Consider the following 27,412-nt stretch of genomic DNA (forward strand, 5'->3'; position numbering starts at 1 on the left):
AAGATAAATCAACCCAAATTCCTCGGTTTGCAAGGATCCAAGTCGGAACAGGAGCCCGTGTTTCTCCTGGCCCCAAATCTGCGCTATAGAGTAAGGCTTCTGAATAGTATGCTATTGACATTTGGGGCGGGATAATTCTGTGTTTCTGAACTGTGGATTGTAGAATGTTTAGCAACATCCTGGCCTCTACCCTGACATCTAATGATGCCAGTTACAAGAACCACCCCCCCCCCACTTCCAGTTATGTCTCAAAATATTGCCAAATGTCCCCTGGGAGGCCCCATCATCCCGAGTTGAGAACCACTGCTATCCAGTGGAGCATGATGGCAACTTACTGTGTGACTAACCTCTCTGAACCATGGCTTCAACCATAAATTAGGGAAAGGGATAAGCCCAACCATTGGTCTGCTGTTGCACAGTTCTCAGCCACTTTCCAGACAGGGACCTGTGTTGACCTACCTCTCCTCTTTGCCTGTGGCCATAGCAACCTGGAGAATAAGTCTTTAGATAACGAAAACCTGGCAGGGCGTGGTGGCTCACGCCTATAATCCCAGTACTTTGGGAGGCTGAGGTGGGCGGATCACTTGAGGCCAGGAGTTCCAGACCAGCCTGGCCAACATGGTGAAACCCCATCTCTATTAAAAATACAAAAACTAGCCGGGCGTGGTGGTGCACACGTGTAATCCCAGCTACTCGGGAGTCTGAGGCAGAAGAATTGCTTGAACCTGGGAAGTAGAAGTTGCAGTGACACTGCACTTCAGCCTGGGCAACAGAGTGAGACCCTGTCTCAAAAAATAAATAAATAAATAAATAAAAGAAGCAGTCACAGGGTTGTAGTGAGGACTGGTGAAATAGTGGCTGTCGAGAACTCAGCATCTATTGAGGCACAGAGTAGGGGCTCAAAAATATTTGCTGGTATTATTACATCTACCTCCTAATATTTCTGGAAATAATCAGGCTAATGGATAGAGAAATAGCTTGGCATGATGATTTATGATGATGATCATGATGATGATGATGATAAACTACAGAATCCTGCTGTCATTCTTCCACAATAGCAGAAAAGAAGAGCTAATGGTGGGGATAGGACAGACAAGAGTCCCTAAATTCTTAAGTTTTAGCCAATCTTGTCTGGCATCATGCACCTTGTTCAGCTGCAAAATGCTGGGTTCCCCACCCAGGAAAAGATTGTGTGTGTGTGTGTGTGTATGTATGTGTGTGTGTGTGTGTATGTATGTGTGTGTTTCCTTAGATTAAAGCCCTGCAGTCATCATTCCCTGAATGGAAGTTGCTTTGGAAAGCTGAGTTGGGGTTTCTACTGGGATTTTTGTTTAAGGGTGCCATCTAGGGGCGTCTCTGTGAATCTTCGAATTCCTCCCACCTCTGGCATTTTGGGCTGGGCCAGCAGAGTTTTGCTTGTCTTTGTGTGATAGCTGCTTCCTCCACCACATCATGTGTTCCTCCAGGGCTGGGATCCTAGCATCTCTCCATAGCATCAGGACTTGGCCCTCAAGGAACATGCAATGGTTGGGTAAAAAAAATTCACGCTCAGCCTCTCCTATGCTTTCCCAATTACTTGCTGCAATGGACTGAATGTTTGTTCCTCTAAAATCCAGATGTTGAAATCCTAACCCCCAATGTGATGGGATTAGGCATGGGGTTTTTGGGAGGTGATTAGGTCATGAAGGTGAAGGCCTCCTAAATGGGATTAGTGCCCTTATAAAAGAGATCCCAGTGGCTCACACCCATAATCCCAGCACTTTGGGAGGCCAAGGTGGGTGGATTGCTTGAGTCCAGGAGTTCGAGACCAGCCTGGGCAACATGGCGAAACCCCTTCTCTACTAAAAATACAAAAGTTAGTCGGGCATAGTGGCACACGCCTGTAGTCCCAGCTACGTGGGAGGCTGAGGCAGGAGGATCTCTTGAGCCCAGGCAGTGGAGGCTGCAGTGAGCTGAGATTGCACCACTGTACTCTAGCCTGGGCAACAAAGTGAGACCCTGGCTCATTAAAATAAAATAAAATAAAATAAAATAAAATAATAAAATAAAATAATAGATCCCAGAGAGCTCTCTTACCCTCTTTCCACCATGTGAAGATACAATGAGAAGTTGGCAGCCTGCAACATGGAAGGGGGCCTTCACTGGAACCAGACCACCCTTGCACCCTGATCGTGAACTTCCAGCCTTCAGAGCAGTGAGAAACAAATGTCTCTTGTTTATAAGCCACCCAGACTTTGGTACTTTGCTATAGTAGCCTCCAAGGACTGAAACTGTTGCTCTGCTTAAACAACTATTTTAGGCCTCAGGAATGAGCTGCCAGGAACACCAGCCTCTGAATAAGAAATGTGTGAAATTTTTTTAGCAACAGATTAAGACCCTAAACTGTTGATACCAAGAGGCAGGGGCAACTTGGAACCTTGCTGACCTCTCCTCCCCATGTTGGCAGATTTGGCAAATAAAGACACACGACACTCAATTAAATCTGAATTTCAGGTAAATAATGGGTAACTTTTTATTACAAGTACAGCCCATGTATTGAATGGGACATGCTTATACTAAAACTTTTTTTTTTTTTTTTTTGAGACGAAGTCTTGTTCTGTCTCCCAGGCTGGAGTGCAGTGGCGGGATCCTGGCTCACTGCAACCTCCATCTCCTGGGTTCAAACAATTCTCCTGCCAAAGCCTCCTGAGTAGCTGGGATTACAGGCATGCACTGCCACGCCCGGCTAATTTTTGTATTTTTAGTAGAGACAGGATTTCACCATGTTGGTCAGGCTGGTCTCGAACTCCTGACCTTGTGATCCGCCTGCCTCGGCCTTCCAAAGTGTTGGGATTACAGGCATGAGCCACCGCTCCCGGCCCTAAAACATTCTTTTACCTGAATAATTGTTTGACTGAAATTCTAATTTAACTGGGCACCTTGTGTTTTGTCTGGCAGCCCAATTGAGAAACAAGGCCGGGTGTGGTGGCTCATGCCTGAATCTCAGCACTTTGGGAGGCGGAGGTGGGCAGATCACTTGAGGTCAGGGGTTCGAGACCAGGCTGGCCAACATGGCAAAACCCCATCTCTACTAAAAATACAAAAATAAGCTGGGTGTGTTGGCACACGCCTGTAATCCCAGCTACTGGGGAGGCTGAGGCAAGAGAATCACTTGAACCCAGGAGGTGGAGGTTACAGTGAGCCAAGATCATACCACTGCACTCCAGCCTGGGCAACAGAGCAAGATTCCATCTCAAAAAAAAAAAAAAAAAAAAGAAAGAAAAAGAAGAAGATTGAGAAACTTGAAGCCTGTATTCTTTCTTAAGAAATATCCAACACAAAGTTGTCAGACAACAAGCAATTCTGGTACAGATGAGGTGGCCTGGGGGAAGTCACTTTCATTCTCTCTGGCAGATACTTTATGTATTTTTCATCTTTCCTCAGATTACATGTAGGTTTTTGGTTGAAGCCATGGAACAGATTTCATAACCATGTTCAAACTTTCCTGCTGACCTAGCTGTGTGACTATGGGCAGGTTAGTTTAATCTATCAGTTTCTTCAATCATAAAACTTGTGAAAATACTGATATTTATATTCTAGGTTGTTGAGAAGATTCAAAGACATGATGTCTACTAAGTGCTTAGCAGCAGTCCCGGGGGATAGTATATGCTCAATAAATGAAAGCCATTTGTATTGTTTTGATAGTTTTAAACACTAGTAGACTTAAAGCACACTAAATTTCAGATGGTAGCATGCCTCCTACTCACACACAGGCCATAGGGTCCATTAGCTCCACATCAGGTCCATTCTATTTTTTTTTTTTTTTTTTTTTTTGAGACAGAGTCTTGCTGTGTCACCCAGGCTGGAGTGCAATGGTGTGATCTCAGCTCACTGCAACCTCCGCCTCCTGTGTTCATGCAATTCTTCTGCCTCAGCATCCCAAGAAGCTGGGATTACCGGTGCCTGCCACCACGTCCGGCTAATTTTTTGTATTTTTAGTAGAGACGGGGTTGCACCATGTTGGCCAGGTTGGTCTTGAACTCCTGACCTCAGGCGATCCACTCGCCTTGGCCTCCCATGGTGCTGAGATTATAGGCATGGGCCACCGTGCCCGGCCCCATTCTAATCTTTCACTTCATTGGATTACGGTTGCTGTTTTTGGTAGGACATGAGGTTTCACACCCATTATAGGAGACCTGATAATGTTCCCATTTAATATACTTGTTTAAAATACTTGTTTTACCTGTATTTTTTTTTCTGTCTAAACCAGAGTCTCCAGCCCTCCCACTGTCTCATTTATTCCAAATGCTGTTTGAAACCGTATGTATACTTTATGATAAAGAGCACAAATATAAGAGATGGAGAAGCTCAGGGTTATTTTGAAATGATGGAAAGCCCAACTTTGAGGAAAAGGAGTGGAAAAAGGGGGAAAATGGAAGTAGTTGGTGCTATGCAATGCTCTTCATAGGAACTCGGGAACGTTTGTGTTTTGGACAGGTAGTTTATGGAAAGAGCAGTGGACTCAGGGTCATCAGGACAGGTTTCAATTGTATCAGTGCTACTTATGAGTCAAGTCGACTTAGGAAAGTTATGTATCTCTCAGTTTTTTTGTTTTTCTTTTCTTTTTCTTTTTTTTTTTTTTTGAGATGGAGTTTCACTCTTGTTGCCCAGGCTGGGGTGCAGTGGCACAATCTGTGCTCACTGCAACCTCCCTCCCAGGTTCAAGTGATTCTCCTGCCTCAGCCTCCCAAGTAGCTGGGATTACAGGCGCCTACCACCATGCCCGGCTAATTTTGTACTTTTAGTAGAGATGGGGTTTCACTATGTTGGCCAGGCTGGTCTCAAACTCCTGACCTCAAGTGATCCACCCGCTTCAGCCTTCCAGAGTGCTGGGATTACAGGCATGAGCCACCATACCCGGCCCATATCTCTCAGTTTTGATTCCTTATCCTTAAAATGGGAATATCGTGGTGTTTGGGGGAAAATTGAATTAAAAAAAAAAAGATATTCAAGCATGGCATCCCCAAAAAACTCATTAAGTCTAACTTGGTTTTGAGAGAACTTCACAGTGACCATGGAACATGTGCTTTTAATATTTGGGCGGCAGCTAATATTGTTACTTTTGAGTATGTGCACATGTATTTCTGTGTTTATCGTAATATTGATGTTAGCCACAACATTTATAGAGCATCGACTGTGTGGGGTGATCAAACTATCCCAGTTTGCTCCCAGGATACAGAACTTAGTGTTAAAATGGGGAAAAACTGGGCTGGGCGCAGTGGCTCACGCCTGTAATCCCAGCACTTTGGGAGGCTGAGGTGGGCGGATCACGAGTTCAGGAGATCGAGACCTTCCTGGCTAACACAGTGAAACCCCGTCTCTACTAAAAATACAAAAAATTAGCTGGGCATACTGGTGGGAGGCTGAGGCAGGAGAATGGCATGAACCCAGGAGGCAGAGCTTGCAGTGAGCTGAGATCACGCCACTGCACTCCAGCCTGGGCGACAGAGCAAGACTCCATCACACACACACACACACACACACACACACACACACACACACACACACACACACACACAAAGCCCGCCTGCCTGCCTGCCTCTTCCTTCCTTCCTTCCTTCCTTCCTTCCTTCCTTCCTTCCTTCCTTCCTTCCTTCCTTCCTCCCTCCCTCCCTCCCTCTTTCTCTCTCTCTCTCTCTCTCTCTCTCTCTCTCTCTTTCTTTCTTTCTTTTTCTTTTCTTCCCTCTGTGGCCCAGGCTGGAGTACACTTGGCTCGCCGCAGACTCCCTGTCTCCGGCTCCCGTGATTCTCCTGCCCTGGCCTGCGGGCTGCCTGGGATTGCCGGCGCGCGCCACCACCCCTCCCTGGTTTTTCTCCTTTGGCTGGAGGCGCGGTTTCGCCATGTCGGCCAGGCTGGTCTCCAGCTCCTGACCTCCGGTGGTCTGCCCGCCTCGGCCTCTAGAGGTGCTGGGACTGCAGACGGAGGCTCGCTCACTCGGTGCTCGCTGTTGCCCGGGCTGCAGTGCGGTGGCGTGGTCTTGGCTCGCTGCAGCCTCCGCCTCCCAGCCGCCTGCCTTGGCCTCTCAGGGTGCTGGGATTGCAGCCTCTGCCCGGCCGCCGCCCCGTCTGGGAGGTGGGGAGCGTCTCTGCCTGGCCGCCCATCGTCTGGGCTATGAGGAGCTCCTCTGCCCGGCCGCCCCGTCTGGGAGGTGAGGAGCGCCTCTGCCCAGCCGCCACCCCGTCTAGGAAGTGAGGAGCGTCTCTGCCTGGCCGCCCATCGTGTGGGATGTGAGGAGCGCCTCTGCCCGGCCGCCCATCGTCTGGGATGTGAGGAGCGCCTCTGCCCGGCCGCCCATCGTCTGGGATGTGAGGAGCGACTCTGCCCGGCCGACAAGTGAGGAGCGCATCTGTCCGGCCGCCCCGTCTGGGAAGTGAGGAGCGCCTCTGCCCAGCCGCCCCGTCTGGGAAGAAGTGAGGAGCGCCTCTGCGCGGCCGCCCCGTCTGGGAAGTGAGGAGCGCATCTGTCCGGCCGCCCCGTCTGGGAAGTGAGGAGCGTCTCTGCCCGGCCTCCCAGTCTGGGAAGAAGTGAGGAGCGCCTCTGCCCAGCCACCCCATCTGGGAAGTGAGGAGCGCCTCTGCCTGGCCGCCCCTTCTGGGAAGTGAGGAGCGCCTCTGCCCGGCCGCCCCTTCTGGGAAGTGAGGAGCGCCTCTGCCCGGCCACCCATCGTCTGGGATGTGAGGAGCGCCTCTGCCTGGCCACCCCATCTGGGAAGTGAGGAGCCCCTCTGCCCGGCCGCCACCCCATCCGGGAAGTGAGGAGCGTCTCTGCCCGGCCGCCCCGTCTGGGAAGAAATGAGGAGCGCCTCTGCCCGGCCTCCCCGTCTGGGAAGTGAGGAGCGCCTCTGCCCCGCCGCCCCTTCTGGGATGTGAGGAGCGCCTCTGCCCGGCCGCCCCTTCTGGGATGTGAGGAGTGCCTCTGCCCAGCCGCCCCGTCTGGGAAGTGAGGAGCGCCTCTGCCCGGCTGCCCCGTCTGGGAAATGAGGAGCGCCTCTGCCCGGCCGCCCCGTCTGGGATGTGGGGAGCGCCTCTGCCCGGCCACCCTGTCTGGGAGGTCTACCACAGAGGCCAGAAGCAATGTGGGGGCTGGACGTGGTGGCTCACGCCTGTAGTCCCAGTACTCTGGGAGGCCGAGGTGGGTTGATCACTTGAGGCTAGGAGTTCGAGACCAGCCTGGCCAACATGGCGAAACATATGAAAAATACAACTGACAAACCAACCAACGAACCAAGCGACAACAAAACAGGTCTACCCTGGAGTCATACTCTAATTTTTTCTATTTTCCTCCCTTTCTGATCCTTTATCCCACTTTCTTTTTCTTCCTCTTCCTTCTCCTTCTTCTTTGTCAAATAGAGGATTGAGTTATTATCATTGATCCATACAAAGTCCCTCTCTCATTTATTTTCTTTAATTCCCACCCCCCATTTCTATTCCCCATCTTCCCATGTGCAACCTTCCTAATATGTTTGATATGCATCTTTTTGTTTGTATGTACTTTTAGAAAATGTTTATTGTTTTGTGTTCCAAAAAAATAGTAATAAAAAAAGAAAAAAAAAAACGAGGAAAAACTGGGAAAATATCAGTTATCCTTCCACTATATGCAAATCGCTCTGTACATGTTATCCCGTTAACCCTTCAAAGCAACCCTATGAAGTAGGGACTCACATTATTGCCATTTTACAGACAGAAAGGACACTTGGAGAGATTAAGCAACTTGCCAAGCCACACAGCTAATTAATGAGAAGAGCAGGATCTGAAGTATGACCTCTCCAACTGTAGATCCCAAGAACTTAACCACCATACTCTGTGCTTTTCGACGTCTCCAAAGGTCTTTTATTGCTGTTGCCTCTGTTATTCCTGGAACATTGCTAAACACCCTCCCATGTTCCCTTCTGTCACCAACACTTCCTGCTGCCCAACTGGGCCTCCAGCAAAGGGAGACACCAGCTCACAGAGCTAGGTCATGCCCAGTCTTGTATGTAGGCACCGCAGAGGCCCCTCCTTCCCTTAGCAACAGACGCCAAGACTTGGTTACTGTGCCCAGTGCCTGCATACAAGCACTGCCAGTGTTAAGAGTCCAGGGAGGAGGAGGGAGAACAGTTCGGGCTGCCAGGGTGTTGTTTGGAGGGGTGAGTCTCCCTCTTCTCTGTATTAATGTGTAACTCTGCTTCAGTCTTTCCTCTGCAGTGAACTCAATGTGTTTCTGGAAAACTTCCAAGAGAGAAGCACTCAAGGGAAAGAAAGCGTGGCCACCGCTGGGGGAGTAGGAACCAGAGCCAAAAGCGCAGCAGAAACCCAGTGCTGTCCCCTTATCTCTAGCTTCCCTTTCTCTCCTCTTCTACCAGGGAACTCCTCAGCGGGCCAAAGTCTATGACCTCAGAGAGGCAACCTCATGAACAGAGCTTTCAGAACATCTGGAAAGTTCCATTGTTGGTGTCATCCCCATTATGCTATAAGGAAGTGTGAATTTCAGACCAACTGGATAGGAGAGGCACATCCCTGGAAAAGCTGAAAGCTCTTTATTCACTTTTAAAAAATAGCTACAATTAGAGTGGACACCATGGATGACATGGATTGCTCATCTCAGAAGGTAGGTGTGAATTTTAAGACGTTTCTTGTTTTACCTGTAATTTTTTTTTTTTTTTTTTTTGAGACAGAGTTTCACTCTTTGCTGCCCAGGCTGGAGTGCAATGGTGCGATCTCGGCTCACTGCAACCTCCGCCTCCTGGGTTCAAGTGATTCTCCTGCCTCAGCCTCCCGAGTAGCTGGGATTACAGGCATGCGCCACCACACCTGGCTAATTTTGTATTTTTAGTGGAGACAGGGTTTCTCCATGTTGGTCAGGCTGGTCTCGAACTCCCAACCTCAGGTGATCTGCCTGCCTCAGCCTCCCAAAGTGCTGGGATTACAGGTGTGAGCCACCGTGTCTGGCCAATTTACCTGTATTTTTAATGTGTTGGAAATATGTGGGAAGAGGGCCAACTGGCATGTCAGATGCCCTTGACTGAACAAGTGTGTTCATCACATTTTTTTGTTGTCTCCTTTGAAATATCATTTTTGCTGAATTAGACTTTTGGAAATCTTCAAGTTTTGCTGTGAAAAATTCAGGAATAGATACCCGTTCTTCCTTTTCCTTCCCTTCCAAGCCCATTAGACCATATATTCCAACCACCAGCTTTCGACTGTGGCTGAACATTAGAATATTCCGGGGAGCATCTTAAAAACATAGAGTCTTGGTCCCCCACTCCTAGATTCTGATCCAGAAGATTTGGAGTAGGGCCCTGGAATCTATATTTTTATCTAAGACCGGAGTGATTCTGGTGTTGCACGTCCTCAGACGAGCATTTGGGAATGGCCTCCATGAAGAACATGCATACAACATGTGTAATCAGCAATAAGCTGCCCAGAGTGACAGTTCTACCCAATCTAGGTTCCAGAATCTCTGTTGTATCTGTGTTGAATCACCAGGTTGCCATACAGCAAAGTGCCCAGAGGAGCATTTTAAATAGAAACTTTATAAAACTAAAGTGGATTTGTAGATAATAACTAAGCCAATATGCTCTGAAGTGAAAGCTCCTTGAATTTACCAAAGAGAAGATTTAAGCATTAATTTTTTTTTTTTTTTGAGACAGTCTCTATTATCCAGGCTGGCGTGCAGTGGCGTGATCTTCACTCACTGAAGCTTCTGCTTTCTGGATTCAAGCGATTCTCCTGCCTCAGTCTCCTGAGTAGCTGGAACTACAGGTGTGCGCCACCGCCTGGCTAATTTTTGTATTTTTAGTAGAGACGGGGTTTCTCCATGTTGGCCAGGCTGGTCTTGAACTCCTGGCCTCAAGTGATCCACCCGCCTTGGCCTCCCAAAGTGCTGGGATTATAGACATTAGCTACCACGGCTGGCCAAGCATTCATATTTTTAACAAACAATTTTGCACAACCGGCTAGTTCTTATGAGAGTCTCCATCTCTTCTTGAAGGTGCCACAGAGGATTCTTAGCCATTTATTACCAAGAAAACTCTTTTTGCCCCATTCTGCAATTGATGCCTAGATCTGCTCATGTTGTGTGTGCCCCATGTGTTCCTGATCCACAGACTGGAATGCTTTCTGCTATCAGCGTACTTATGACTATTTGTGTGTTTGTTTTAGTCCGAGCCTATGACATAGCTCAGTTTAATTTGTTTCTACAGAGGTTCTCCCTCTTTCCATTGTATTCTGCAAAATGCTCATGGTTTGCTTTCTTCATTATCCCAAGAACAGCGTATCTATCAATTTGCATAATGCAGTAAGGAAGCTGAGGCAGGAGAATCGCTCGAACCTAGGGAGCGGAGGTTGCAGTTGCAGTGAGCCGAGATCGTGTCACTGCACTCCAGCCTGGGCGACAGCGCGAAAACTTGGTCTCAAAAAATAATAATAATAATAATAATAATAAATTAAAAAGTCACTTAGAAGGCAAGCTGGCCAATTACATGGCCGGGATGTGTTACCTATCTTCTCAGCCTCATTTTCTTCAGCTAGAATGCGGATATTAAAAAAAATCTCATGAGGTTGTACAGTACCTGGCACATAATAGTTTGGAATAATGGTAGAAATTATTGCTGCGGTTGTTATTTTTCTGTTGTTATTTAATGAGGTAGGTGCTCCGGGAGAGATAATGATGGTTAATTTGAGTCATCTGTAAGGGGTTGGGGGCAGAGGGACAGCTAATATTGAGTCACATGCCCCTGCCCCATCCCACCCTCATCAATGATCTTGCATGTCAGAATTTGCACACCCAAATAAATCACATTGATACAATGTTGGCTCATCTTATCTAGAAGTTAAGTCCAAAGTCAATGCCTAAGGTGAAAATCACAGAAAGCCAAAATTGCCCTTGAAAATCCCTAAAATCACCTTTAAAGTGCTGAACGGCAGCACCTCTCAATAAGTCCAGGCCAACAGTTTTTCTTCCAGCGCTGGAACAAATTGCAGTTTCTCCATCACTAGCCCCAGGTGAAGTGGTTGTTTTTCATATAGGGGCTAAGTCTTAAGACAAAACCACATGTGATCTCATTCAATAATGCAGTCACTTTCTTCTCTGCTCAGGAGAGGTGGAGGGGCACTTGGGATCTGAGAGTAACTGTGGGAGCCACAAGTTTACCCTTACCTGAGGCTCACTCCACAGTATGCACTCATTGGTTGGAATGGAGGACTCAACATCCACATTGTTGAAATAACACTTTTCCTTTTCCCAGGAAGCATAAAGAGTTGCTTATGTGTGTGTTAAATACACAGAAAATTCAGTGCCACTGCCTGAATGAATTTCTCTTTGGAATTTTGCACATGTGAAAATGCAAGAGTCCACCTGGTGGAGTGGCTCATGCCTGCAATCCCAGCACTTTGGGAGGTCGAAGCAGGTAGATCACCTGAGGTCAGAGTTTGAGACCAGCCTGACCAATGTGGTGAAACCCCGTCTCTAATAAAAATATGAAAATTAGCGAGGCATGGTGGTGGGCACCCATCCAGCTTCTTGGGAGGCTGAGGCAGGAGGATTGCTTGAACCTGGGAAGCAGAGGTTGCAGTGAGCTAAGATCATACCATTGCACTCTAGCCTGGGTGACAGAGTGAGACTCTGTCTCAAAAAAAAAAAAAAAAGAAAAAAAGAAAAAAATGCAAGAGTCAATTCTTTTAAAGTCACCTCCTTTCATCATACCTGAGGGTAGGGTACTGGGGATGTTCTCAGAATTTGGGCTCTTCCACGGGGGAAAAATATCCAGATTTGCTCATAGAAGGGAATCTGAGGAGGAGACGCTGAATAATTAAAAAATGAAGCAGGGGCTGGGTGTGGTGGCTATGCCTGTAATCCCAGAACTTTGGGAGGCTGAGGAGGGCAGATCACTTGAGGTCAGGAGTTCAAGACCAGCCTGGCCAACATGGTGAAACCCCATCTCTACTAAAAATATAAAATTAGCTGGGCGTGGTGGCAGTCACCTGTAATCCCAGCTACTTGGGAGGCTGAGGGAGGAGAATCGCTTGACCCCCGGAGGCGGAGGTTGCATTGAGCCGAGATAGCGCCACTGCACTCCAGCCTGGGTGACAGAGCAAGACTCCATCTCAAAAAAAAAAAGAAAGAAACGGGAGTGGTGGAAGGATTGGGGAGATGGTCACAGGATATAAAATTTCAGTTAGATGGAAGGAATAAGTTCAAGAGATCTGTCGTACAGCATGATGACTAATTAACAATATATTGTATTCTTGAACAATGCTATGATAGTGGATGTATTCTCACTGCAAAGATAATAACCATACAAGGTAATGCATATGTTAATTAGATTTAGTCACTCTATAATGTATATACACTTCAATACATCTCAGAGTGCAATCTCAGCTCACTGCAACCTCCGCCTCCCAGGTTCAAGCAATTCTCCTGTCTCAGCCTCCCAAGTAGCTGAGGCTACAGGCACACGCCAACATGCCTGGCTAATTTTTGTATTTTTAGTAGAGACAGGGTTTCATCATATTGGTCAGGCTGGTCTTGAACTCCTGATCTCAGGTGATCCACCCTCCCTGGCCTCCCAAACTGGTGGGATTACCGGTGTGAGCTACCGCACCTGGCCCTTATCTGTCAATTTTTAAATAAATGAGACATACATAATGGATGGGAGTGAGACAGTGGACCTAAAACCTTTCCTGGGGACCTCTTTAGTCCTAACCAACTCAGAGGCTTGCAAATCTTCCCTAATTTCTGAAGGGTAACTTTGTTCCCATGTCCCACAGATTGCCAAAAGTGACTCCATACATCACATGAGCCACTCCCAGGGGCAGCCAGAGCTGCCCCCTCTGCCTGCTTCTGCTAATGAGGAACCGTCTGGACTCTATCAGGTATGCACACCTGGCTGCCAGCTCTTCTGTTGAGGGTGAGGAGGTGAAGTGCATCCCCCACTTCTCTCCGTATTTGGCAGGTACTCATTGAGGGTGGGGAGTCAAACAGACCTGACAAGTAGGATTAGTAGCTTTGGTCGCTTTTGCCCCCAGAAGAGGCTGCAGAAGTGTGGGAGAGAGAGCTATGCCATTGTCCAAAGGTGAGTTAGAATCTGGCCGTCCACTGATCTGCTGTGTTATTTAAACTCTCTGAACTTCTGCATGTTTCATTGTAAAATGAGGGTAATTGCTCGTACCTTGTAGTCATGTCCATAAGGAATAAAGACCAGAGATGTCAATTACCTGCCTCAAAGTTACTGGTGAACGCAAGCTATTATCCCTGACATCAGAATTCATGCTCACAATGGTCAGAGAAGTACAGTTGGTGTCTGTTCAGACAATCTTTCCACTGAATGTGCAGAAGGCAGAAACATAGCATAAAGCACTTGGAACTCTCGTGAGCCTCAGTGTGAGCAGAGCTCAGGCTCGTCAAGAGATGTTCTTTGTTGTGTCTCACTCTGCACTTCTTCCCTCGTAGACTGTCATGTCACACAGCTTTTACCCGCCCTTGATGCAACACACATCATGGACCTTGGCTGCACCCTTCAAAGAGCAGCATCACCACCGTGGACCCAGTGATTCCATCGCCAACAACTACTCCTTGATGGCCCAGGACCTGAAGCTGAAAGACCTGCTGAAGGTCTACCAACCGGCCACCATCAATGTCCCTAGGGACAGGACCAGTCAGGGGCTGCCATCATCAGGTACTTGTGGCAGTGTCATACCCTTGCAGAATGGGGCTTTGGAGGACATTTTTATTTATGTATTTATTTTAGATAGAGTCTCATTCTGTTGCCCAGGCTGGAGTGCCGTGGCATGATCTCGGCTCATTGCAACCTCCGCCTCCCGGACTCAGGTGATTCTCCTGCCTCAGCCTCCTGAGTAGCTGGGACTACAGGCCACACTGGCTAATTTTTTTGTATTTTTAGTAGAGATGGGGTTTCACTATGTTGGCCAGGCTGGTCTCAAACTCCTGACCTCAGGTGATCCACCTGCCTCAACCTCCCAAAGTGCTGGGATTACAGTCATGAGCCACTGTGCCTGGCCTGGAGTGAAATTTTTACTCCTGGGTTCTGACCCTGGCTCCCCTTTTGCTGAAGCTAACTTTGGAGAACTTTGCAAAGCCTCACTCTCCTCCTTATCCATGGAGGAAATGATTGCAAATGGCTAACATTTATAGACCATTTACATATACCAGCCACTCTTCTATGTACTTGTGTTATTGTTTGCTGCATGATAAGTTATTCCAAAATTCTGTGGCTTAAAAGAACCAGTATTTATGATCTTACAATTTCAGCGGGGCAGGAACGTGGGCATGGCTGAATTTGTAGTGCTGGCTTAGGGCCCCTCACTAGTGTACAGTCAAGGCATACCCCAAGGCCACCATCATCTAAAGGCAACTAGGGAAAGATCCTCTTCCAAGCTCACTCATGTCATCAGGTCCTTGCTGGCTGTTGGCCACAGACACCAGTTTCTTGCCACACGGGTCTCTCCCTTAGAACAACTCACAACATGGCTTCTGGCTTCCCTTAGAGCGAGAGAGGGGGAGAGAAAGAGAGAGAGCCAGCAAGAGAGAACCCATAGGCTTTTTTGGAACTTAATCTTGGAAGTGACATCCTGTCACTTTTGCCACATTCTGTTTGTTAGGAGTCACTAGTTCTAGCCCATACTCAAGGGGAGAGGATTATACCACAAAGGGGTGTTACCAGGAGATGGGGATCATTGGGGGCTATCTTGGAAGCTGCTTACCACAGCACCTTGTATGTATTAATTTAATTCCCACCAAGCATAGTTATATCGGCATAAGGGTATCCTTTAGTAATTTTTGTTGGACATATGTTGGCACTCTTGATCTGCTCTCTGTCTCAAACTCATTTTTATATTTTTCATTTTTTCTTTCTGTGCTACGTCTGGGTGAGTTTCTTAATTACATCTTTCAATTTACTAATTTTCTCTTCAATGCTGTTCAGTCTTGAGTTTTTCATGTCTGATGAGTGTTTTTTGTTTAAATGACTATCTTTCCATTTCAAATTTTCTAATTACTTATGGTTTTCTAACTCCCTTTTCCAAATCCTGATTCCATTCTTATTGTCATAGCCCTTTCAATATCACTTGGAGGATTTTTTTTCCCAAGTGGTTCTTACCAGTGTTATTTGTGTATTACATACACACCCACAGTCTCTAGGATGCTGCTTTTGCATGTTCCTGCTTTAAGGACATGTAGCAAATAATTAATGCCCAAATGTTCAAGATCATGATACACAGAACCTGCTCTAATTGCTAATTTCATGGTCATCGTCTTAGTTAATTTTGGGCTGCTATAACAAAGTATCATAAACTGAGTGGCTTATAAACTACAGAAATTCATATCTTGTGGTTCTGGAGTCTGTAAAGTCCGAGATCAAGGTACCGACAGATTCAGTCTATGATGAGGGTCCTCTTCCTGATTCATAGACATCTGTCTTCTCTATCTTCTTGCTGTATGCTCACATGGGAGAAGGGGTGAAGAATCTTTTTGCTGTTTCTTTTATAAAGGCACAATCTCATTCATAAGATGGAGCCCTCATGACCTAATCACCTCCCAAGGGTCCCACCTCCAAATACCATCATGCTGGGGATTAAGATTTAACATACTAATTTTGACAAGACATTAGCATTCAGTCTGTAGCAGTCTTTAATAATTTTCTTAGTCCAAAATTATTAATATCTGTGAAGAACTAGTGCTAATGCCTCCCAGGTTTCATTGGCCCCAGAATTCTCAGGCAAGCCAGAGTCTTTGAATATAAAGTACTAAGATGCTTTCTTCAGAGCAGCACTGGTGTCTGTTATTCACATCCTTGCTTGAGTTGATTTCTGCTTACTATTCATTAAAATACATTTGTACTTGGAGGATCTTAAAATTTTATTTTGGAGCAATATTGTTATTGCTGTATTATTTCCATTTTGTGAATCTGTGCCTCGATTGTTGAGTTTATTGAGAGGGTCACTTGCCCCCAGGAGTTGGAGACAAGCCTGGGCAACATGACAAAACCCCGTCTCTACAAAAGATAGGAAAATTAGCCAGGTGTGGTGGCATGCGCCTGTACTCCTAGCTACTCAGGAGGCTGAGGTGGGAGGATCACCTGAGCCTGGGTGGTTGAGGTTGCAGAGAGCTGAAATCATGCCACTGCACTCCAGCGTGAGCAACAGAGCGAGAATCTGTCTCAAAAAAAAAAAAGAGGATTTTTTTGTATTGTTGTTACGTGTAGACTATTTTGAGAAGTTCAAAGGTAGACACTTTAGGAAGGGAGACACTTTAGGAAGTAATATCTAACTAAAGTTTAATAATATAGTTTTTATATCACGTATTGAATTAATTGTAGCTACCTTCTATTTATTGCAAATGATATGGGTTTTTCTACTTGCAATAAATATATACTTTTTTTTATTTGTGATAATCATAAAATTTCTTTTAAAAATAAATGTACTATTTATTTATTTATTTATATTTTTTGAGATGGAGTTTCGCTCTCATTGCCCAGGCTGGCGTGCAATGGTGCTATCTTGGCTCACTGCAACCTCCATCCCCTGAGTTCAAGTGATTCTTCTGCCTCAGCCTCCTGAGTAGCTGGGATTACAGGCGTGTGCCACCACGCCCGGCTAATTTTTATATTTTTAGTAGAGACGGGGGGGTTTCACCATGTTGGTCAGGCTGGTCTCGAACTCCTGATCTCGTGATCTGCCTGCCTTGGCCTCCCAAAGTGCTGGGATTACAGGCATGAGCCCACCGTGCCCAGCCTATTTTTTTTGAGATGGGGTCTCACTCTGTCGCCCAGGCTGGAGTGCAGTGGCACAATCTTGGCTCACTGCAACCTGCACCTCCTGGGTTCAAGCAATTCTCCCTGCCTCAGCCTCCCAAGTAGCTGGGACTACAGGCGCTCGCCACAATGCCCGGCTAATTTTTATATTTTTTAGTAGAGATGGGGCTTCGCCATGTTGGCCAGGCTGGTCATGAACTCCTGACCTCAAGTGATCTGCCTGCCTCAGCCTCCCAAAGTATTGGGATTACAGGTGTGAGCCACCGTGTCTGGCCAAATGTACTAACTTTAAATGCCCAAGTCTACTTAAAGAGAAATATTAAACAGTAATATAACAGGAGTTTAGAAAATAGAGCATAAAATATCGGAGAGTACATGAAACAAGCAGTTATTAATTCTTGCCAAATGTATGAATGAATGGAAGATACGCACATCCCCACTTTACAGTTGAGGAAGCTGAGGTCTGGAGTGATGAAGCCAGTTCTTCAGGGTCACACAGGTAATCAGTGACGCACATGGGACCTGAGCCCACAACTCCTGCCTCGTCGCACCGTACCATGTCCACTCCCCTTAGTGTGCTCCTGGACTGTTTCAAGAGTCATGACCCTGTGGACGGAGAATGGCCAAGGCCATTGCCCATCACTGATGTCTTTCTTCTCCATTCTTCCAGCAAATAAAAGCTCATCAGAGCCCATGAGGAAGAAAACGAAGTTTTCCTCCAGAAACAAAGAGGATTCCAGTAGGTAAGATGTCACTGTGGGCACCAGAGAAGGCAGGACAGTGGGCTGAATGGAAGAAGGATGTGGTCTCACTAAAGCCACACTCTGCTTCTTGGCTTCAAAGCATTCCCAGATAATCATATTTTTGTCCACCAATCACCTTAATCCAAAAAAAAAAATTCTTTTTTGAGATGGAGTCTTGCTCTGTTGCCCAGGCTGGAGTGCAGTGGCATGATCTCAGCTCGCTGCAACCTCCACCTCCCAGGTTCAAGCGATTCTCCTGCCTCAGCCTCCCGAGTAGCTGGGATTTCAGGTGAGTGCCACCAGGCCTGGCTAATTTTTGTATTTTTAGTAGGATGTGGTTTCACCATGTTGGCCAGGCTTTTTGAGATTATTAACAAAAATAAACCAACTGAACAAAACCATGCTAAAATGCCTATGAGGTGTTTAGCCGTTAGGGTCATTTTGAGGTATACACACATGCCATTAGATGACACAGAGGAGAGAGGCTTCTATTTGCAGAACCACACTCATCAGACTAGGGAAAGTAGGCAACACCACAGCACCTCTCCGGAGAACCAAACACCAAGGGCTGAGCTGTGTCTACTTTTCAGGATCAAGTTGGCCTTCAAGACGTCAATCTTCTCACCCATGAAGAAGGAGGTAAAGACATCTTTGACGTTCCCAGGAAGCAGACCAATGAGTCCAGAACAGCAGCTCGATGTCATGTTACAGCAGGAGATGGAAATGGAAAGTAAAGAAAAGAAGCCATCTGAATCGGACCTGGAGGTACGTTCCTGTTGCCCCCTTTCCCTCGGTTTGCTGAGGGTTACTCTCGGCATCTCAGTGATTCTAAATTCAGAGAGAACAGCGGAATCACCTGGGAAATGTTTGAAAAACACCGAAGTCTAGACCCAAGACAGGCTACCGAAGAGAGCGCATGTTTGTGTGCTTGTGCGAGTGAGAGAGAAGGAGAGAGAGTGTGTGTACATGTTCTCTGCCCTAGTAAGTTATGGAAATTGATACCTTGGGTCCTTTTAGAATATAAGTTGCAAAAATGGTGGCCCATAGGCTAGGGGTGCCAGATTTTGCAAGACAAAAAAATGGGACACATAGTTAAATTCAAATTTTAGGTAATGAATAACTTTTTAGTATAAGTATATCCCAAAGCATCCCATATTTTATCTGGGATCTCTATCATAGGCTGAATTTGGCCTGTAGATGTGTTTGAAGAATAAGGCGGCTGGGCATGGTGGCTTACACCTGTAATCCCAGCACTTTGGGAGGCCGAGGCAGGTGGATCACTTGAGGTCAGGAGTTCAAAACCAGCCTGGTCAGCATGCTGAAACTCCGTCTCTACTAAAAATACAAAAAAACAAAATTAGCCAGGCATGGTGGCAGGCGCCTGTAATTTCAGCTACTCGGGAGGCTGAGGCAGGAGAATTGCTTGAACCTGGGAGGTGGAGGTTGCAGTGAGCCGAAGATTGAGCCACTGCACTCCAGCATGGGCAACAGAGAGAGACTCCATCTCAAAAAAAAAAAAAAAAAAAAAAAAAGAATGAGGTTGCTGGGCATGGTGACTCATGCCTGTAATCCCAGAACTTTAGGAGGAGGAGTGGGGAGGATCACTTGAGCCCAGGATCTCAAGACCAGCCTGGGCAACAGGGAGAAACCCAATCTCTACAAAAATTAGCTGGGTATGGTGCCATGCATCTGTGGTCCCAGCTACTTGGGAGGCTGAGGTGGGAGGATCGCTTGTCCCTGGGAAGCTGAGGCTGCAGTGAGCTATGATTGTGCCACTACATTCCAGTCTGGGCAGCAGAGTGAGACCTTGTCTCAAAAAAAGGGTAAGGGGAGGGATTCACAACCCTTTCTAGGACAAGACAACCTATCCCTTGGTCCCCTTCTCTGACACCTCAGGCATCCCAGCTATGATCATGCCACTGCACTCCAGCCTGGGCAACACAGCAAGACCCTATCTCAAAAAAAAAAAAAAAGCATGAGGAAAGTCTCACATAAGCTACATTTTCCAACTTCTCTTGAGAAAACTAAAATATTTGGTGCTAAGCAGTAGCTACCTCCTTTAGATCAGAAATACACTCTTCAGTTTGTCATAGTTCCCACCATTCCTTATTATTTTCTTAGGTCTAGACAACTTTCACTTATTAACATTACCTGCCTGGCTCCAGGTAGATGTCGGAGTTTCCAACCCCTGTCTTAAAGGAACAGCAAAACTTGAGAGCAAATGTCTTGCGGGTTTAGGGTGTATAATAAAATGATTAATAAAAACTCACAGTGACTATGTGCTGTTGGCAAAATTCCATGCTAAACCCTCTATAGCTACTTGACCCTGCTTGAGACCCGGGTTCTATGATTATCTCTATTGTCCAGTTGTGGCAAGTGGAGTATAGACTATTTAAGCAATGTGCTAAGGGCTATAGGGTAGGAGACAAAACGAAGACTTAAAGCCAGTCTGGCTGATACCAAAGTCTCTGTGGTTTTTTTTTTTTTTTTTTTTTTTTTATGAGAGGGAGTCTTGCTCTGTCACCCAGGCTGGAGTGCAGTGGCACGATCTCAGCTCACTGCAACCTCCGCCTCCTGGGTTCAAGAGATTCTCCTGCGTCAGCCTCCTGAGTAGCTGGGATTACAGGCGCCTGCCACCACGCCCAGCTAATTTTCGTATTTTAGTAGAGACGGGGTTTCACTATGTAGGTCAAGCTGGTCTCGAACTCCTGACCTTGAATGATCTGCCTGCCTCAGCCTCCTAAAGTGCTGGGATTACAGCATGAGCCACTGCGCCCGGACAGTCTCTGTGTTCTTAAGAGCTGTGCAGCATTTCTCAAACTTGCCTGAAGATAAGGGTCACCTGGGGTGCTTGTTAAACACCCTAACTGCCTGAGGAGGGGCCTGGGAATCTGCATTTTAGCAAGCACTTTTTACCCCAACCCTGTACCCAGGCAGCTCTTAAAATCAGAAAAGCTTTGCAATACTCCCCTGTTAGCAGCTGCTTTTACTAATGTTGGAGAGAGGCAAGAGTAGTAAAGAGGCTGGCAGCAACCTCTTCTTTTTTTTTTTTTTTTTTTTTTTTTTTTTTGAGACAGAATCCCGCTCTGTCATTCAGGTTTGAATGCAGTGGCGCACTTTCCTCACCGCAACCTCCACCTCTTGGGTTAAAGCAATTCTGCTGTCTCAGTCTCCCGAGTAGCTGTGATTACAGGTGTGGACCACCCCACCTGGCTAATTTTTCTATTTTTAGTAGACACAGGGTTTCACCGTGTTGGTCAGGCTGTCTCGAACTCCTGGCCTCAGGTGATCCATCCCCCCGCCTCGGCCTCCCAAAGTGTGGGGATTACAGGCATGAGCCACTGCGCCTGGCCAGCAACCTCTTCTGATCTGAAACTTAAAAAGAGACTTCAAGCCCTTTCCTCACACTCTGTGCTTCTCCTCTATCTGAAATTAGTCATCCCCAGAGCCACTCAGCCAGCCAGCAGCTCAGAGGCAAACCCTAAATATACAAAATTTCCTGAAGTCACTAGGTTCCGCTGGCCATTTTTGTTTCATATGTGTGTTTGTGTTGCTTTCGAAACTCAAAAGTCCTTGCTTGGATAAGAAGAACTATCAGCTGGGTGCAGTGGCTCATGCCTATAATTCCAGCACTTTGGGAGGCCAAGGTGGGTGGATCACCTGAGGTCAGGAGTTTGAGACCAGCCTGGCTAACATGGTGAAACCCATCTCCACTAAAAATACAAAAATTAGCTGGGTGTGGTGGTGCATGCCTGTAATCCCAGCTAGTTGGGAGGCTGAGGCAGGAGAATGGCTTGAACCCAGGAGGCAGAGGTTGCAGTGAGCCGAGATTGCACCACTGCACTCCAGCCTGAGTGACAAAAGTGAAATTCTGTCTCAAAAAAAAAAAAAAAAGAACTATCATAGATCTTGGACTTTGGGGATATTTTTCCCCACTGACAGCTAGAAGCCACAGGATTAAAGTGTTTTGTAGGAGATCATTGCTGTTCAGAAGGGTGAATGATTCGAGGCCATTTTAGGAGCTTGTCATTCCTCTACTTTTTTTTTTTTTTTTTTTGAGACAGAAATCCAACCCTGTTTGTCTGAGCTGCCTTGGCAGAATCAGGACCAGTGAGTGAAAGCTTCATGGGGGTGAATTCTAGCTCTGGATCAGGAAAATCTAATGTTTTTGTTTGTTTGTTTGTTTTTGAGACAGAGTCTTGCTTGGTCACCCAGGCTGGAGTGCAGTGGCACAATCTTGGCTCACTGCAGCCTCCACCTCCTGGGTTCCAGCAGTTTTCCTGCCTCAGCCTCCTGAGCAGATGGGACTACAGGCATGCGCCACCACGCCTGGCTAATTTTTGTATTTTTTAGTAGAGATGGGGTTTCACTATATTGGCCAGGCTGGTCTCGAACTCCTGACCTTGTAATCTGCTCACCTTTGCCTCCCAAAATGCTGGGATTACAGGTGTGAGTCACCGTTCCCAGCCTGTCATTCCTTTTCTTAAAGCTCACCAGATATGCCACCTCCATCCCTGGACTCTGCACTCACTCCACTGTTCCTATCTGGGTGGTATTTGACAAATCCTTCCTTATACCCCACTGACATCTCTCTGGCTTTGGGTGAATCCTCTGAAGTCCTGGGGAAAATTTGCCAGTGATCTCCTTGCCATGAGTGTGAAGCGACAGGCCCAGAATGTATGGTTACGGCAAGTGAAGGGTGCGGATGAATGCTGTGTGAATGGAGTCACTTGGCAGCTGATGGGCAGGACAGTTGAGCCCATGATCCAATCATGACCATTTTCTCGCTGGTGGTTTGTTTATGGAAGAGATACTATTACTATTTGACCAATGGCATTCGCAAAGACATGATTGCCCCTGAAGAGGGTGAAGTGATGGTTCGGATTTCAAAGCTGATTTCTAACACGCTGCTGACGAGTCCCTTCCTGGAGCCCCTGATGGTGGTCCTCGTGCAGGAGAAGGAGAATGACTATTACAGTAGCCTCATGAAAAGCATCGGTAAGGCTGGTGGGCATAAAGGGGGCTGGGGAGCTTCTATGTAGAGGGCACCTTCTTTTTTATTTTTGTTTTTGTAGAGACGAGGTCTTGCTTTGTTGCTCAGGCTGGTCTGGAACTCCTGGGCTCAAGCAATCCTCCCTCCTTAGCCTCCCAAAGTGCTAGGATTACAGGCATGAGGCACCGTGCCTGGCCTGGAAGTCACTTTCTTTCTTCTCACTTTGTCGTTTGCCACCCTGATTCCACTGGAGATACCCAAAACATCAACTGTTAATTCAAATTCCCCCATCCCCCTACCATCACTGATGTCTACGCCAGCACTTCATACATTCACATGCATCCCCGTAACCTGTAGATCTTATTAAAACGCAGATTCTGATTCAGTAGACCTGAACCTGGGGCCTGAGATTCTACATTTGTAAAGTTTAAAACAATTTTTTTTTATTTTTATTTAGCGACGGGGTCTCCCTATGTTGCCCAGGCTTGTCTTGAACATTCTGGACTCAAGAGACCCTCCTGCCTCGGCCTCCCAAAGTTGCTGGGATTATAGGCATGAGCCATCACACCTGGCTGAGATTCTACACTTCTTCTTCTTCTTCTTTTTTTTTTTTTTTGAGACAGTTTCGCTCTGTTGCCCAGGCAGAAGTGCAGTGGTGTGATCTTGGCTCACTGCAATTGCAGAGGTTGGTCAGGATTTCGAGACCAACCTGGGCGGACCCCTGGGTTCAAGTGATTCTCCTGCCTCAGCCTCCTGAGTAGCTGGGATTACAGGCACGCCCCACCATTCCCAGCTAATTTTTGTATTTTTAGTAGAGATGAGGTTTTGCCATGTTGGCCAGGCTGGTCTCGAATTCATAACCTCAAGTGATCTGCCTGCCTCAGCCTCCCAAAGTGCTGGGATCACAGGTGTGAGCCACCGCACCTGGCCTGCTACTTGTTCTTTATGACCCAGCACAAATGTTACTTCCTTTATGAAGCTTCCTACCAATCTTTCTTAGTATGTAAAACACGTGGTCTCTAAATTTCTATTTGTAAATATAATGGATGATATCATCCATGGTGGGTTTTTTTGTGTGTACATCTATTTTGGTGTGAGAAATCAATCAGTGACTAATGAGGTATCAGCAAATCCTATTTCATTGTCATGCCTGATACTAGACATCCTACCAGGGCTCAACCCCAGATTCTAAGTGCTCCACACCGTGAAGTCACACTCCTCCTTCCTGTAAAATACCCTCAGAAAGAAAACAAACACCAAGAGTGAACCTTCCCCAGTTGAGTTATACCCAGGGGATTACCCATGACCTTGCAAATGGACAGAGGCTCATTTACATTCTAAGAGTTGAAGCTAAGGCCAGGTGTGCTAGCTCACACCTGTAATCCCAGCACTTTGGGAGGCCGAGGCGGGTGGATCACCTGAGGTCAGAATTTCAAGACCAACCTGGCCAATATGGCAAAATCCTGTCTCTACTGAAAATACAAAAAATTGGGCAGGTGTGGTGGCAGGCACCTGTAATCCCAGCTACTCGGGAGGCTGAGGCAGGAGAATGGCTTGAAACCAGGAGGCAGAGGTGGAGGTTGCAGTGAGCTGGGATTGAACCACTGCAATCCAGGCTGGGCAACAGAGCAAGACTCCATCTGAAAAAAAAAAAAAAAGAGTTGATGCTAAGGCCAGGCATAGTAACTCATGCCTGTAATCCCAGCACTTTGGGAGGCTGAGGTGGTAGGATCACTTGAGCCCAGGAGTTTGAGACCAGCCTGGCCAACATAGTGAGACCCCGTCTCTATATTAAAAACAAAACAAAAAAAAAGTGAGTTGAAGCTAAGAGCACAACCCTTAGAGCTTAATAATGAGGTGTTTGCCCTTTCCGGTTGTAGTTGATTACATCCTCATGGACCCAATGGAGAGAAAACGGCTCTTTATTGAGAGTATCCCCCGCTTGTTTCCTCAAAGAGTGATCCGGGCCCCTGTGCCCTGGCACAGTGTCTACAGGAGCGCCAAGAAGTGGAACGAGGAGCATCTGCACACGGTGAATCCCATGATGCTCAGGCTGAAAGAACTGTGGTTTGCAGAGTAAGAAGTCCCTCCCTTTTTTTTTCATTCCCTTTCTTTATCGCATCCACGCATAAGCAAGCCTATTCTGCTGTGCACAGTGGGGGTAGCCCTGACAGTGCAGAGAAATGAAAGAAAAAAAAATCTAGGCCAAATAGGCATGTGAATTATAAGTGACACCTTTCCTTGCAGGCTTACGTGGCCCTCCTTTGTGTCCCCAGGGCACCTCGTGCCTGTCTCTAAGCACTGGAATATCCTGCTTAGTTGCACAGACTTGGAGCCAGCCTGCTCAGGTCTAACTCCTAGCTCCGCTGCTTCACAGGCATATATGTGGTCGCATCACTTTTCTGTGCCTTGTTTTCTTTATCTCTAAATTTGCGATAATGTTAATAAGAGTTTCCACTTCATGGGGTTGATAAAAGGAATAAATAACTTACTACATCCAAAGCACTTAAAACAGTATCTAATATAACTTAAACACCAGTAATTGTTAATTTGGCATTACCTCCATTACAATATCGCCCTCAGTTTTTGTTTTTGTTTTTGAGACAGTTTTGCTCTTGTTACCCAGGCTGGAGTGCAATGGCGCAATCTTGGCTCACTGCAGCCTCCGCCTCCCGGGTTCAAGCAATTCTCCTGCCTCAACCTCCCGAGTAGCTGGGATTACAGGCATGCACCACCATGCCTGGCTAATTTTGTATTTTTAGTAGAGACGGGGTTTCTCCATGTTGGTCAGGCTGGTCTCAAACTCTCGATCTCAGGTGATCTGCCAGCCTCGGCCTCCCAAAGTGCTGGGATTAGAGGCATGGGCCATCGTGCCCAGCTCACCCTTGGTTATAATAGAACATTTACTTATTTGTCTCCCTTTAGCCTATGAAATGTGTGAATGTGTGCGGGCTTGGGTTTTATTCCTTTTTTTTTTTTTTGAGACGAATCTCACCTTGTCACCCAGGCTGGAGTACAGTGGCGTAATCTCGGTTCACTGCAACCTCCTCCTCCCAGGCTCAAGCAATCCTCCCACCTCAGTCTCCCAAGTTAGCTGAGTAGTTGGGACCACAGACCTATACCACCACACCCAGCTAATTTTTTGTATTTTTTGATAGAGATGGGGTTTCACCATGTTGCCCAGGCTGGTCTCGAACTCCTAAGCTCAAGCAATCCACCCACATCGGCACCCCAAAGTTCTGGGATTACAAGTGTAAGCCACCACACCCGGACAGTCTTATTCCTTTGTGTAACTCAGTGCCAGTACAGGGCTGGCAAGCAGTAATCTCTCAGGTATATTTATCAATGCATAAATTGGCGAAACTCCATCTCAAAAAAAAAAAAAATTGTAGGAGTCCAGATGAGACAGAAGCCACCTTTTTTCACTCTTTCCTTTAAAAAAAAGTGAGATATCCACATTCCATAAAATTCACCCTTTGAAAGTACACAATGCAATAGTTTTTAATATATTCACAAGTTTGTTTAATCCTCACCACTGTCTAATTCAAGAATATTATCATTACCCCAAAAAGAAACCCATTAGCAGTCACTCCCCATTCTCACCTTCCCCCATTTCCTCCCAACCACTAAGCGATTTTCTGTCTCTATGGATTTGCTTATTCTGGACATTTTATAGAAATGGAATCATGCAATATATGATCTTTTGTGTCTGGTGTCTTTCAATGAACAATATTTTCAGTCTTCATCCACACTGAAGCTTGTATCAGTAGTGAGTGCTTCCTTTTTATGGCTGCATACTAATCCACTGGATGGCTGTCCCACATTTGTTTTATCTGTGCATCAATTGCAGTGAGCCTGGAGGTGGAAGACTGTGGTTTTTTTAGTGAGCCCTTCAAGAAGGTACAAATCCTGGTGAAAGAATGAAGACACCAGAGTTCACTGAAAGGCCAGGCTAATGAAATAATGAGCTGCCCCCATCTGAGTTTTGTATTAGAAAAATTAGAGGCAGATATGCTTACTTAGCTTTGATTGGCCGAACTTATTAGTAGCTCATGTATTTTGCTTTGGGAGGATCTCTAGCTTTGAACGTGTTCAGTCTTAAGGGAGACCTGTGGCTTGAAGAACCTACTTGTTTTTCAAATCCTTAGTTTTGCTTGCATTTTAAAAACGAATTGAGGCGGTGAAGTCAACGTAGGACAGAGCCCACCAGTGAAAAGAAATAGCTGTATTCTCTTCTTTGAACTGAATTCAATTTTCTAAAGCATTGGAGGTGCCAGTCAGCAGTCAGGGCATTGAGAAAAAAGAAGTAATTTCCTAACTAAGTGGAACCATATAAAGTAATAACTTATAGAATGGGATCTGAATTCTGGTTCTTGTTCTGTTACTAATTAACAGTATAATTTGAGAGAAATTAATCCCTCTATGACTCTCATCTTTTCTTTCTTTCTCTCCTTTTCTTTTTTTCTTTATTTTTTTTTATTTTTTATTTTTTTTGAGATGGAGTTTCGCTCTTGTTGCCCAGGCTAGAGTGCAATGGCACGATCTTGGCTCACCGCAACCTCCGCCTCCCAGGTTCAAGCGATTCTCCTGCCTCAGCCTCCCTAGTAGCTGGATTACAGGCATGTGCCATCATGCCCAGCTAAAGTTTTTTGTATTTTTAGTAGAGATGGGGTTTCTCCATGTTGGTCAGGCTGGTCTCGAACTCCCAACCTCAGGTCATCCACCTGCCTCGGCCTCCCAAAGTGCTGGGATTACAGGCATGAGCCACCACGCCCGGCCGGCCTGCCTGCCTGCCTTCCTTCCTTCCTTCCTTCCTTCCTTCCTTCCTTCCTTCCTTCCTTTCTTCCCTCCTTCCCTCCTTCCCTCCTTCCCTCCTTCCCTCCTTCCCT

At 46.5% G+C, this 27,412-nt stretch overlaps 1 protein-coding gene across 1 annotated transcript in view; it reads left to right on the forward strand.

The window, feature by feature from the left end:
* The first annotated feature begins 8,069 nt into the window (after positions 1 to 8,069).
* The window catches only part of LOC100595944 (dynein heavy chain 3, axonemal), a 216,102-nt gene continuing 196,759 nt past the window's right edge, over positions 8,070 to 27,412 (forward strand). The window contains exons 1-8 of the mRNA XM_030799977.1: positions 8,070 to 8,165; positions 8,382 to 8,626; positions 12,787 to 12,891; positions 13,469 to 13,694; positions 17,458 to 17,530; positions 18,121 to 18,295; positions 22,339 to 22,528; positions 24,404 to 24,599. Of these exons, the coding sequence (XP_030655837.1) occupies positions 8,597 to 8,626; positions 12,787 to 12,891; positions 13,469 to 13,694; positions 17,458 to 17,530; positions 18,121 to 18,295; positions 22,339 to 22,528; positions 24,404 to 24,599 (995 nt within the window). The 5' untranslated portion in view covers positions 8,070 to 8,165; positions 8,382 to 8,596. The remainder of the gene's footprint in view (positions 8,166 to 8,381; positions 8,627 to 12,786; positions 12,892 to 13,468; positions 13,695 to 17,457; positions 17,531 to 18,120; positions 18,296 to 22,338; positions 22,529 to 24,403; positions 24,600 to 27,412) is intronic.

This window comes from Nomascus leucogenys, chromosome 2 (assembly GCF_006542625.1).
Source record: "Nomascus leucogenys isolate Asia chromosome 2, Asia_NLE_v1, whole genome shotgun sequence".
NCBI lineage: Eukaryota > Metazoa > Chordata > Mammalia > Primates > Hylobatidae > Nomascus > Nomascus leucogenys.